General features: G+C 36.2%; 1 protein-coding gene across 2 annotated transcripts in view; it reads right to left on the bottom strand.

The window, feature by feature from the left end:
• Positions 1–1,421: 1,421 nt before the first annotated feature.
• The window catches only part of SAMD9 (sterile alpha motif domain containing 9), a 28,836-nt gene continuing 17,207 nt past the window's right edge, over positions 1,422–13,050 (bottom strand). For both annotated transcript variants that reach the window (XM_014788172.2, XM_087420843.1), the window contains one exon: positions 1,422–9,189. In XM_014788172.2, coding sequence (XP_014643658.2) covers positions 4,415–9,181 — 4,767 coding nt within the window. In that variant the 5' untranslated portion in view covers positions 9,182–9,189 and the 3' untranslated portion in view covers positions 1,422–4,414. The remainder of the gene's footprint in view (positions 9,190–13,050) is intronic.

Here is a 13,050-nt window from a genome sequence, read left to right on the forward strand (position 1 = left end):
TTGGCATCTGTTTCTTGGAGGACCTGGTTTAACAGAGTTGTTTTTCTTTTAACTTGGTGAAAAGAGGAGATAAAGTGTTAACCTCGGAATTTTGTTATAGCATCTTCAAGGGAATGGGAAACTTTATCTATAAACTTAAAACAACAACAATAACAATAGCAAGCATTAGTGCAAAAAAGGCAGTTGACATACAAGAGATAGGACCGTTCTCCTCACTGACCACCTCAGTAAGTTTCTATACCATGTTCATACATGTCTGGAAACATGCCATGTGGTGCAAGGGATGATTGAAAGTAAAGGCTTTCCTTTGGAGCTTGAAGCTCTTCTGCAACATACAAAACTTCTATAAATTGGAAACAGGTAGGTGTTGGAAATGATACTTAAAAACAAAGACAAAATTAAATCCATTCCCAAGCATGTACCCATTAACTAATTCCACTTGAAGGCTCCTCAATTGCTTTATGGACAAACAGGAAGAGGATTAGATGAATGGGTGAACACCAGAACCAGTTTAGATATCACTGTCATCACTAAGGAGTAGTGAAAGAAATTTACTCTTTAAGGTGATGTGTCAATGATATTTAAGTTCCAAACATAAACAGGTATTAGAGATGGTTGTAGGAATTAAAGGGTTTCATGGACATGGTGCTGGTTGTCTTGTTTGTCCCTCTACTCTCTCCTCTTTTCCATACCCTGTTGACCATTATGGATCGTACCATTGGGATCCCTTGTCCTCTGGCTTCTGGTTGGATTTGGGCCAATGGGAAGCACAGGCAGGAGATTGGAGGGAGGAGGGGAGTGAGGTCAGGGTGTTTCCCAGGGCTCTCTCCTTGCTAGGTGCCTCAGGATGGCTGCATCCCTCTACTGAAGATTATCGCTCCTGGTAGGCAGTCTTCTCCACGTGGTGTGCTCTCTTCGTCTCCCTCTCAAGGTTCTGCTAACAGGTCCTCTTCTCTTACCCCTTCGAGTTTAGGAATAGTAGGCTCTCCTGATGTAATTAGCAAGCGGGTATTGCTTTTATCTCTACGCCCCACTTACACTTTTGTAAATACTTCCTCTGTTAAACTCTCTTCAAATGACTCCTTTTGAATGTGCCTTCTGCTTTATGCTGGTACTTACACTTGTAGATTATTATTTTAAGTGAATCACTAAAATATGGGCTTAAACTATATTTCTTGCCACTAGGAAAAGATGATGACAGCATCTCACTAAAAGGTAGATTTCTGGATTTCAAACTGAACAATTTCCTCCTTCCACTAATGAAAAGAAATGTACTTTTTGACTTACTTGGAATGTTTTCAGTGGTGACGCAGGGCGCTCAGAAGATAAAAGCTGCCTTAGAATTGGAAACTTGGCTACAATATTATGATGATAGTGTACATACATATTTAAGTTTTAAAAATACAGAAAGGAACAGAGAATAATAGTATACATATTTTAATTGGAGCTGGGATTCTTGACAATAGAGAAGGTGAAAAAATAAAATATTTCAGTGCATATGAACTCTTTTCTAGTATGTTCCAAGTTGTGCAGCAGGGAGACCTTTGGAGGAGCAAGGGTTATAAAAATAAGTGAGGAAATAAAGTAAAACTAAAAAAAAAGAAATAAGTTAGTCTGTTTAATAAATGATCTTCCCTTCGGTATTACTTTCTGAGAGCTTTTTTGCTAATCCACATTCCAAATAGCCGGAAGCAGAATTTCATACAGTTTCCAAAGCTCATTTGTTCAGGCCACCATTTGTTTTGGGAGTGTTGATAAGCATTTTCTTTTGAACACTGAGTTGGGAAACTGCTGTATTACAATGATCTAATCTATGATTTTCAAGGGGACAGTTTTTAAAAATTCTGATTACTTTCTCATTCTAGGCTCTATCTGAATTGGGAGATAGAATATACAACTTGGAAAGACCTCTTGGGGGGTTCTGTTCAATTGAGAACTGCTGGCCTATGGAAGAGTAAATTATTAATATTTAAATCTCACATTCCAAATTTCTGTTTTTCAAGACCAAATTCCATGGACCTAAGGAAAATATAAAGCTAAATAGGTAAAGAGAATTATGATAGATCAATGTTTGTCAAATTCATCCAGCATAATTTGGCTATATTTTTACCTGCAAAAGGAAAACTCACACACATTTATTACTCTGCCATTCCTTGGAAAAGTGGACCTGGATTATTATAAGATGAAAAATAGATTTTGTGTGTTAAAAGGTTGTTAAATTTTAACTTTAGTCCTAAAATGATAGAAATCAGATACCAAAATTAGGTGATAAACGAAAATGCATATTTCAAAGTAAATGTCCGTGAACCAATTAGACAATTAGTTCTTAAACAAAGACATAAAAGAGTTGACAGCATACAGCAAGGGTAGGCAAACTTTTTCTGTAAAAGGCCAGATAGTAAATATTCTAGGTTTGCGGGCTATACGGTATCTGTTGCACCGACTCTGTTGCAGTGCAAAAGCAGCCACAGCCAATACTTAAACAAATGAGCATGGCTACGTTCCAACAAAACTTTATTTAAAAGACAGGCTGGATTTGGCCCACAGGCTGTAGTTTGTCCCCCACTGGCATTGAGAAAGAGTGGGTTTATGGAAATGTTCTTTCGGCAAAAGTTCTCCCAATGACCACGAGAACCTCATCTCCAGGCTAGAGAGAGAGGGGCTTGAAGAGGACCACTTGGAGTGCCTGACCTGCGTCCTCCTGACGTTATAGGGCATGCTGTTCCCCAGACTGGAAATTAGCTGCAACCCCTACCAATGGTAGAACAAACATCCATCAGTGTTTCCCGTGCATCCTAGGAAGGTCATGGGAGAGAGAGCACCTATCCAAGTTGGTCTAATTTGAGTTCAAAAGAATCACCTGGAAAGGCAAGAGGACTCCAACAGAGATAGTTCTGTATAAAGTAGACTGAAATCTGGGACAGAGTGGGAAGTGACCCCAGAGAAAAGTGTGACTAGACACTCTCATTTGTAGATTGAGACTGTGTCACAGCATTTTTTTTAACCAAGAGTAAGCTGATAAGTTATGGAGCTGCACTTTCATGCAGGGGCCAGGGAAAAATCTCCCTCAGTGAAAAAATTTGAATGGAATTGTGAAGATACAAACAAATTGCACTTTTTGTTTTACAAATGTTTTATAACAGAAAATTTCAAAAACACATTCCAAAGAAGAGAGAAAAGTATAATGAACTCCCACGCACTCATCATGCTGCAATTGTTAACTCAGCTATACTGCCCCTCCACTCTCCTTTCACCATCCCCATACCCCACACATGTAATTACTTTGAAGCATATCCAACATCTGTATTTCCTTTAAATTGGAAGTAAGATCCAGAGCCTTGATCAGATTCAAGTTCAATTATCTCATGGGTGATGTGTGCACTCCTATAGCACTTCCAGGCCAGAAAGTCTGGCTCTCTCTCCGCAATGTTAATATTGATCAGGATTTAGGACAGTCTGATTCATCTGTTATAAAGTTCTTTATCAGCTTTTTATCAGTTTTGGCAACCATTGACAATTGCCCATATCCATAATTTCATTAGAGAAAATTACATTTTGATTACAGCTCACTGATTGTGCTTGTTCAACGCATATGGTTATATAGGTTGTATGTATACTTGCTAGTACGTAGGGATCTCCTGGACGGGGGACTCATTAGTCTTTTCACAAGAGTCCTTTTTGTTCATTAACCTTGGAGTTTGGGTGTATTTTTGCTTGTTTGTAAGTCTATAAGCTCATTAGCTGTAGAGACAAATTTCACTTTTGCTCAACTGCCTCCTACTGCATGAAAAGGTAGTCTAATTCTCCAGCCTATTTTGGTAAGATCTGCTGACTTCTATGGATATGACCTTCAGAGAATTGGTTGGTCCTCTTCTTTGAAAGACTCTTGAGTGCCAATTACATGGTACATTTCTGTTCTGCCTGGTAAGAATAAATGTTGCTTGGCAGTTGGAGAGGTTTTCACTTTTTTTGTGAAATAGTTTCTCAGATATTGTAATGTCTTGGAACGATAACTATTTTTTCCTATTCTGAAAAATTTTCACATTTGAGAAGAAAGTAGACAATCTTCCTCAATCTATGCCTTGGTTGTGTAATTGGGAGAAGTGGTGGGGTTCTGTGTGGCTGAATTATTACATTCTCCTCTCTTAATTCCATCTATATTCTTATCTTGTCATAAATGGTGTTATCCAAACCAAAGAAGATATTTGATACTTTCCAAATCTCTCACTCTTTCCTTTTTCACCACAGTCTGTGTAGGACTCATAACATGCTTAAGAGGAAATACAAATATTGTATTGCAGGGCTGAAAAAGCCAGGGGCTGTACCTGTAAATTTGCCAATTTAAAGTATAGATCTTGGGTCTAAAAAAAATTAGGTGCTACTGAGACCACATTCTTGGAGGGAGATCAGGCTCTTAAATAATCTCAATGTCATAAGCAAGTGGGCCTCCAATGGAAAACCCCAAGTAAAAAGACACTTTCTCTATGCTTCTGCCACTTCTAAGTTGACCGAAGAAAGCAGGTGTGATGGGTATTGTGATATTTTCATTGATTCCATATTCTATGTATAAACAATTATTTTCAGCTCGTCCCTTTAAACGAAGCAAAAGCTCTTGAACTTTTTTCTCCTTCCATACATCTCCACTCTGCCACAAGGAATTAATATCAGATGTCTTTCCAAAGCATTGATCAATTTTTCCTTTGTGAACAAGTCTGTTCATATTGTTACCTTTCCCAAGAAAAAAATATGCAATTGGCTGCTTTGTACGAAACAAATGTTTATATTGCCCCTTGAAAGAATTTTCCAATGACCGAGCATACTTTTCCATTTGTTTAGAATCTTGATCTAGTTGTTGGTTTTCTGGCCAGAATAAGAGGGAAGCTAGGAAATAAGGTTCTGAAAATCGATAAGTCAGTCCTGTTTGTTGCAAGACTTCTCGAAGGTGATCTTTCAGTTTTCTAATTGGTGTCACTATTTTGGAGGTAGGTTTAATACAGTAGAGAATGATATTAGCCAAGATGAAATTTTGCTTTTCTTTTGGCTGGATTTTGACAGTGCATTGATCAGAGAGAAAAGTATATTTGTTCACTATATCTTCCATGGTCCTTATAACATCTTCTTGATTTTTGATAAGATTTTCCAAGAGCCCAGAAAACTTGTCTGCTTTTAAAACTTCTAGGCTTCTCCGACACAGTTCTACTTGAAGTGGGGAACTAAGCTTTGATCCGAGATCTTTCTTTTGTGTTTCAACTGAGGGACCAAATATATCTGCATACTTCTTAAAATATCCAGCCACCTTTCTCCGAGTTCTCGCCTCTTCATTTAGTTTAATGTTGTTCCTGGGTTTTAGAAGGACAAAATAATCATCAAAAAAATCAAAGGACTTTTTCAAAGAAAATTTCAAATTAGTCAGATAGGGAATAAAGTTCTTGAGGGCTAATTTAAATTCGTTGTTTGGATCCCCAGGAATATCACTACTTCCTGATATAAAATTGATCATATCTCTTTTAGACAATTCATTTTTACAGTCAAAAAAAGGAATGAGCTGAAGAATCTGGATTGTGTAGAGCCCAACTTCTATCTCTCCGTGATAACCAGCTAAGTTGTAAGTATCATACCGCCTTTTTGACGTCTGATAAAACCTTTCCTTCCCTTCATACTGTCTATCTTCACTTTGCTGTTGAGATTCTTTGAATGCATTTGCAGCATGTACTGCTAAATCCAATAGATCAGTTAGATTATCAGCTGAAATGTTCCGTTTTTTTCCATTATCCTCTATCCACCATCTTATTTTACTTTTGTAGACTTGGCCCAGTGTATCTGAGATATAAGAATTGTCTGGTTCTTTCTTTTTTGCTTCATTTGCCCATTTTAGAGCATTGCTAAAGTCCTTCTCTTTAAGGTAGAAATGTCTTGCTAACGCTTGGCAAATGAATGCATTTGAGCTGAACCGATGAATACCTTCAAGCAATACATCTTTAACTGCCACATTCCCTTCATCTCTATGTAATGCTTCAATGAAAGGGGAAAACAAAGTTCCTGTTTCACCTTCATGTTCATTGCGCTGTCTTGTGAGCAGCAGTGTTTGTATATCTTCTAAAAACTTGCTTTTTCCTATACCAGTTTCATAGAACAAATTTTCTGTTAGCATATCCAGTATAATTTGACTTTTATCCAAGTGATAGCTTATCCTCAATTCTTCCAGTGAGCGAATGGCAATCAAAGGGTGAATAATGCGCACTCCACAGTATTTCCCACATTCCACCACCTCTGTTCTTATCAGAATTGTCGAGTAGGTGCCCATCTTGTCCTCAAGTTTTTCTGGTCCCCAGAAAACCTTCTTGTTTGTGATTCCTAAGAAATTTTCACACTGTGATAGTGAAATGGTGGTATCAGGCACATATGAGTTAAGAAGAGCTAGAAAAGAAAAGAGCTTTGCTTCCTTGGTGGAAATATTTTGTCCTTTCAGGATATTCCTGACGACATTTTTTACATACTCTTCATTAAAATTGGTTTTCATGATCATGAAGGAATAAAAATCTTTAAAGTTTTTATGTTGCTCTTCAATTTCTTTCAATTTAAGCTCAAAAGCTCTCTGCTCTTTGGGAGACAGTTTTTGTATTAGGGCGATACTGTCTGAAATCTTTGCACTTTTTTCAGGATTCTGTGATCTCATGCAATTTAGGATGATCACTAGAGGTTTCTCATATCGAATGTACTTATTAGCTATAGCTGTTTGAATAGAGACCTTCAGAAGATAGACATTTTCTTGTTCTGCAAAATCGTCAACAAGGAGCAGTACAGGTAAGTATTCCTGATGGTTTGTTGCTCCATAGGTGATTAAATTAGCCACTTGTTCTCCGATTTCAGAAAAATCCATTGTCTTGTTTTTCAGCACAGCACATCTGAATTTCTTTCTTAGTTCCCAGAGAATGTGCATAGCCAAGGTAGTCCCACCACAGCCTGGATGATGATATAGATGAATAATTTTGACACATGTTGGTTTAGAAGAATCTGCCCAGTTTTGAATCATTGCTTCAAGTCTTTCATATTTATCCCTTTTGACAAAAGATGAAGAATAGTTTTCAGAAGAAAAGTAGAAGTTCCACCATGATACTTTACCACCTCGATAGAAGTCTTCCTCTTTTGATGCCTTGAATTCAAGTAATTTATTTTTGTCTTTCTCTAAGAGTGTACCTTCACATTCATTTTCACAGAGAATTTCCAGAGCAGTCATGATATCTTCTTCCTTTTTCAGAAGGACAGTAGATGAACCAACAGATGGCAAAAATCTCTTTGAAGATTGAGTCACAGATTTTAGTTTAAGAATAGTGCCATTTATCTCTTCAAGACTTAAAGCAGAAATACATTGGTTTGATAATTCATCTTGCTGTTTTGTTAATCTTGCTTCAAGTAGATCTTTCCATCCCTGACATATGTGTGAGTGTGCACAAATACACAATATATTTTCCATTCCTTTGAGATCTTGGTAGAAAGCACAGAAGGTCTCAATAAGGGGGTCTCTTGGGTCATCCACGGAGGAGAGTAATAGAAATACCACCAAAAACTTCCCTCTTGGCATTATGTCTTCCTGTGTAAGAAATGAAATCAGTTTCCTGACTTCAGACGCTTTTTCTCTTTGCCAGGAACTTGGATCTAGGGGTTTATATTTTTCACTATCAAGGTCTACCCTGCCATTGCAGAAAATCCAGCTGGGTTGTTGATAAAGATTCAGACTAGCAATCTTCTCATTTGGTGTGGTTTTCCCCTCCATGTATAAACTTGGAAAGTGAAGGTTTGCCACTCGGTTTTCTTTGTAAGCTTTGACTACCCCCTTGCTCTCAGATTCAGGATCAAACTCCAACACAGCAAACCATTGAATTTCCTTTAGGAAATCTAAGTGTTTTGTTTGATTTGGATGGCATTTATTTGTTACAAGAATGTACCAGTCGTAGTATGAATTATCTAGCAAATCCTGATTTCCTGTCAACAATTTAATGAGCTTTGGTCCCTCACTCTCTTTTTTGTTTGTTTTTACTCTGTATTTTTCTTCTGCCTCTCTTCTAGACTCTGCCAGTGTTTTTAAATCTAATTTAAATGATTTGAAATCTGCATTATTTTTCATTATGTCTTTGGAGCTGGCCCCATCTCGCACAAAGACTGAGAATTTTGAACTTTGTGTCCATGTTTTGTTGTTGTAATTTTGCATTTTAATCTGGAAATAATCATGTTCACATTCAGAGTATTTTGGAATGACATCCACTTCAATAACAAATCTATCAGATGGCGTACTGTTTGGCAGTAAAACTTCTACAAATCTTGGCTCTCGAATGCACTTCTTTGCTTTTTGGACCTGATGGTCTTCAAAATACTGGCAGATCATCAGATTGAAGTGGTCAATGAGGGTTTCCTTGGTCACACTGGTGACTTTCACGCCAACAATTTTTCCGTGGGGCTTGTCTTTGACTCCAAAATGAATGGTGCCATTGGTACGTGAATTCATACAAGCTGAAGCAAATCGGAAAACCTCATTGCTAAATTTCATCTTAACATCCTCTTCTGTGGCTCTTTCTGTATTCGTGAATGCTTTGAATTCATGTATTGGATCAATGAGATTGAGTGGTCCTGTTTCAGGCTGTAGACTAAAATTTAATTTGTAACGATACGGATCACTGAATTCATCAAAAGGGTATGAGATGCATGTTAGTTCTATGGATGGCTGCTTTTCCTTTGTGTCATCTATTTCATCTTCTGTGAACTCAGTTTTTAGTGACTTAGATTCTTTAGTAACTGTACTCTTTGTAGAGGCATTAGCCGTATCTGATTTCTCTTTATCCTTTTGTTTTTGCTTTGAAGTTTCCCCATTTTCCTCTTGCGTCACAGTTTGTGTTTTAGGAACATTTTTACTGCCTTTTTTCTTCTTACCTGTCTGAAGAGAATCTTCAGAGGATGTTGCCTGCAATTCTTTGAATAGATGTTCTATTTGGATAGCTGGTCCATGTGTTATGCCCATCTCAACAAGGTGATTTTTAGTTAACCACTTCAAAATTGCTCCACTCACATCTTGTGCAATCAAGATTTCTCTGTGTTTTTGGTCAATTTTATGACTTTCTAACCACCGATTTACATCCTCTTTTGTCCAGTCATCTGTATTTTTTGGCAGATTCAGTTCCACTGCCATTCTGATACCTATATATAGAAAAAGAAAAATGACTTAGTACTTTTATAAGTAAATTTTTAAAATAATTAGATAATTCTTCAATAGATAATATATACGTGTCTTATAAAATTTAAAAAGTTCAAAAGGATATACATACTATGTAATTATCCTCCTGAGAGGAAATTACCATTACTAGTTTCTTCTGTATTCTTCTAGAGAAATACTACCAAATACAAATACATAACATTTTCCCCCCACATAAATGGCAACATACTATACACAATTCTAGTCACCTTGCTTTATTTACTAACTGTATCTTAGGGATGCTTCCAGTCAATATATGAAGAGATGTTTCATCCTTTTTTTTTTTCTTGGTGAGGAAGATTAGCCCTGAGCTAACATCTATTGCCAATCTTCCTCTGTTTGCTGAGGAAGATTGGCCATGGACTAACATCCGTGCCCATCTTCCTCTACTTTATATGTGGGATGCCTGCCACAGCATGGCTTGACAAGCAGTGCGTAGGTTTGTGCCTGGGATCCAAACCTGCAAAGCCCGGGCCACTGAAGTGGAGCCCACAAACTTAATCACTATGCCACCGGACCGGCCCCTGTTTCATCAATCTTAATAGTTGTTTGCTATAATATGTATTACTTGTATTATTTAAAAGTATCCAATTCTGCTATAGAAAATAAGAGAAACAAAGGAGGATATATAAAACTAAATAGAGAAAGATGTATGAAATAAGGAGGATATATGAAACTAAGCATAGAAGCAAATAGTTTGTGAAATATGATAGATGTTGCTAAAGTAAATAGAGCATCTGAGTGTTAAACATAGCTAGGAAGAGATAGAAGGGCCAAATAGATATTAAATATTCATGAGACATACTTGAAACACTTGATATTTTTGAGATCTTAATTGGTCATCCTTTGTGACACCCATTCTGATCCTTTGTGTCCTCTACTCAAGAAACATAAATAAAATCCAGAGTAGCTTATCAGGCTAATTGATGAGCCATAGCTGTGGTCAGGCATACGTGCCCCTCTGCATCTCTCTGATTAAAGCAAGTGTATGTCACTGACCCAGGGTATCTTCTATCTGTTGATCCCCGTTGGACAGACCTTAACTCTGGGTTCTCAAAATTACACAATCAGTAGAGAATTCTGATATAGTAGAGCAGGAGAGGGAGGCTATATGAACTTGCATAACTCAAGTAATGAGATCTTTCTACCCATCTTGTACCTTATCCAAAATATGTTACCCATCTCTTTCCCTGTACTTTTTGTTGTGTATTTTAATTGATTTAATAAGGCATGTGCCTCAAGCATCTTATATTGGTCTGTGAGCCATTCTGTTCCATGATTTCTGTGATAGCTTGCTGGGTAGTGAACTTGGAGGCTACTATTATATGAAAGTAATTTTTCATATAATAATTGATAATAGCTGATTCTTAGGCAGTAACAAATGGCATTACTTTTTGGTCTGCAAATGTGCAGACTACTATCTGGAAAATTAACGGCAATCTGGGTTATAGAAACATAGCAATGGTTAGAAAAAATAAAGTCCAAATAATAATAGTCAGCTTTAAGTACTATCCAAAAGTGGCTCCCAAAATGTAAGCCATTCCAATGACTCCATCATGGGAAAAATCAAAATAACAGAGGAGATAAGCCTGGGGAATTGTGGCAAATAGCCTATATAGGCCCACTTCCATGAAATAATACACAGGAATATTGCCTCCCAGTGATAGATACAAATTTAAGATTAGGATTTACCCTCCCTTCCAGACATAGAGATGCCAGAGTGATGGTCTAAGGTTAAAACTATTATTTTTTTGGTTAGTAACTCCTATATGCATAGAAAGTGAATAAAAAACATACCTTACAGCTACATTAATATAAAAATAGGCAAAGATATGTAAAATTGATGGAAACTGTACTCCTCTACAATACTACAACTATCAGAAACTTAGAGAACTTAATGCTTTCTAAAAAAAAGTTAATTAGATGAAGTTTCTTTCAGTAATTTTTCCTATAGAGATTACAAAGCTCAAACTTAAAATAAGCTGGGGAGGAAAAAAAAGAGTTGAGGGGGGGAAATTGATTTAGGTTTACTAATATTTAAAGTAATCCCCTTTTGTGGGACTACATCAAACTTAAAAATTGTGCATCAAAGGACACAATTAGCAGAATGAAAAAGCAAGCTATGGAATGGAAGAAAATATTTGAAAATCATATTATGATAAGGACTTAATATCCAGAATACATATAAAAAACTCCCACAACTCAACAACAACAACAAAACAAACAACCCAATCAAAAAATGGGCAAAGGACTTGAACAGACATTTCTTCAAAGATGATCTACAAATGACCAACAAGAACATGAAAAGATGCTCAACATCACTAATCATTAGAGAATTGCAAACCAAAACTGCAATGATATATCATTTCACAACCATCAAGATGACTACTATAAAAAAAAAACACAGAAAATAACAAGTATTGGTAAGGCTGGGGAGAAATTGGAAAGAATCCTTGTGCACTATTGGTGGGAATGTAAAATGGTGCAACTTACCCTAAAGGAATTATTCAAGGAATTTCTCTAAACAGAAAGGAAATAATAAGAGAAGGAACCTTGGAACCTTGGGAAGTAAAAAAGAACGTGGTAAGCAAAAATATTGGTAAATATAATAGACTTTCTCCTCCTCAGTTTTCTAAATTATGTTTGATTATTGAAGCTCTGTCGGATATGGTTCTAAATGTATGTAGTAAAAATATTTAAGATCATTATATTATAAGTGGATAGAGTAAGGGGATATAAAAGGAAGTAAGATTTCTACACTTCACTCAAACTGCTAAAATAACACCATTAGACTATTGTAAGTTATGTACATATAATCTAGAGCAACTACTAAAAAAAGTTACACAAAGTGGTACACCCCAAAACACTGTAATAAAAGTGGAATTGTAAAAAATTTTCAAGTAACCCACAGGAAGTCAGGAAAATAAGATAGAGAAATGAAAAACAGAGAGAACAAACAGAAACAAAAAGTAAAATGATAGAGGTAACTCGTAAAATATCAATAATTACATTAAATATAAATGGCCTAAATACAGAAATTAAAAGACAGAATTGGTAGAATGGATTCAGAACATGATCCAACTATATCCTGTCCGCAAAACACTTGCTTGAAATATAATGATATAGGTAGGTTGAAAGTAAAAGTATGAATAAAGGTACATAGTACAAATATTAATCAGTAAGGGCAGGAGTAGCTATATTAATATCAGATAAAGTAGACTTCAGAGCAAAGAAAATTACCAGAGACAGAGGGGTATTATATAATAATAAAAGGGTTAATCCAACAAGACAACATAGCAATCTTAAAAGTGTATGCACCAAACAAGAAAGTTGCAAAATGTTTGAAGCAAACACTGATAGAACTTTTCAGTTTTAGACAAATCTATAATTATAGCTGGATATTTCAACATCTTTCTCTCAAAAATTAATAGAACAACTAGACAGAATATTAGTGAGAACAAAGAAGAATTCAACACCATTAACCAACAGGTTCCAAACCACATCCAACATATCACTTCAAACCCTGTAGACATCAAAAGGACAATAAGGGAGTACTATGAACAACTTTACACACATGACTTTGACAACTCAAATGAAATGGACCAATGCCTCAAAAAATACAAACTTCCACAACTCACTCAATATGAAATATATCAAATATATCATGTAAATAGTCTCATAACTTCAAAGAAAACTGAATTTTTAATTAAAAAAAAATCTCTCCCAAAAGAAAATCTCTAGGCCCAGACAGATTCTCTGGAGAATTCTACCAAACATTTAAAGAATTATCACTGATTCTACACAAT

This window comes from Ceratotherium simum, chromosome 1 (genome assembly GCF_057802395.1).
Source record: "Ceratotherium simum simum isolate JZ-2026a chromosome 1, ASM5780239v1, whole genome shotgun sequence".
In the NCBI taxonomy this organism is placed as follows: Eukaryota; Metazoa; Chordata; class Mammalia; order Perissodactyla; family Rhinocerotidae; genus Ceratotherium; species Ceratotherium simum.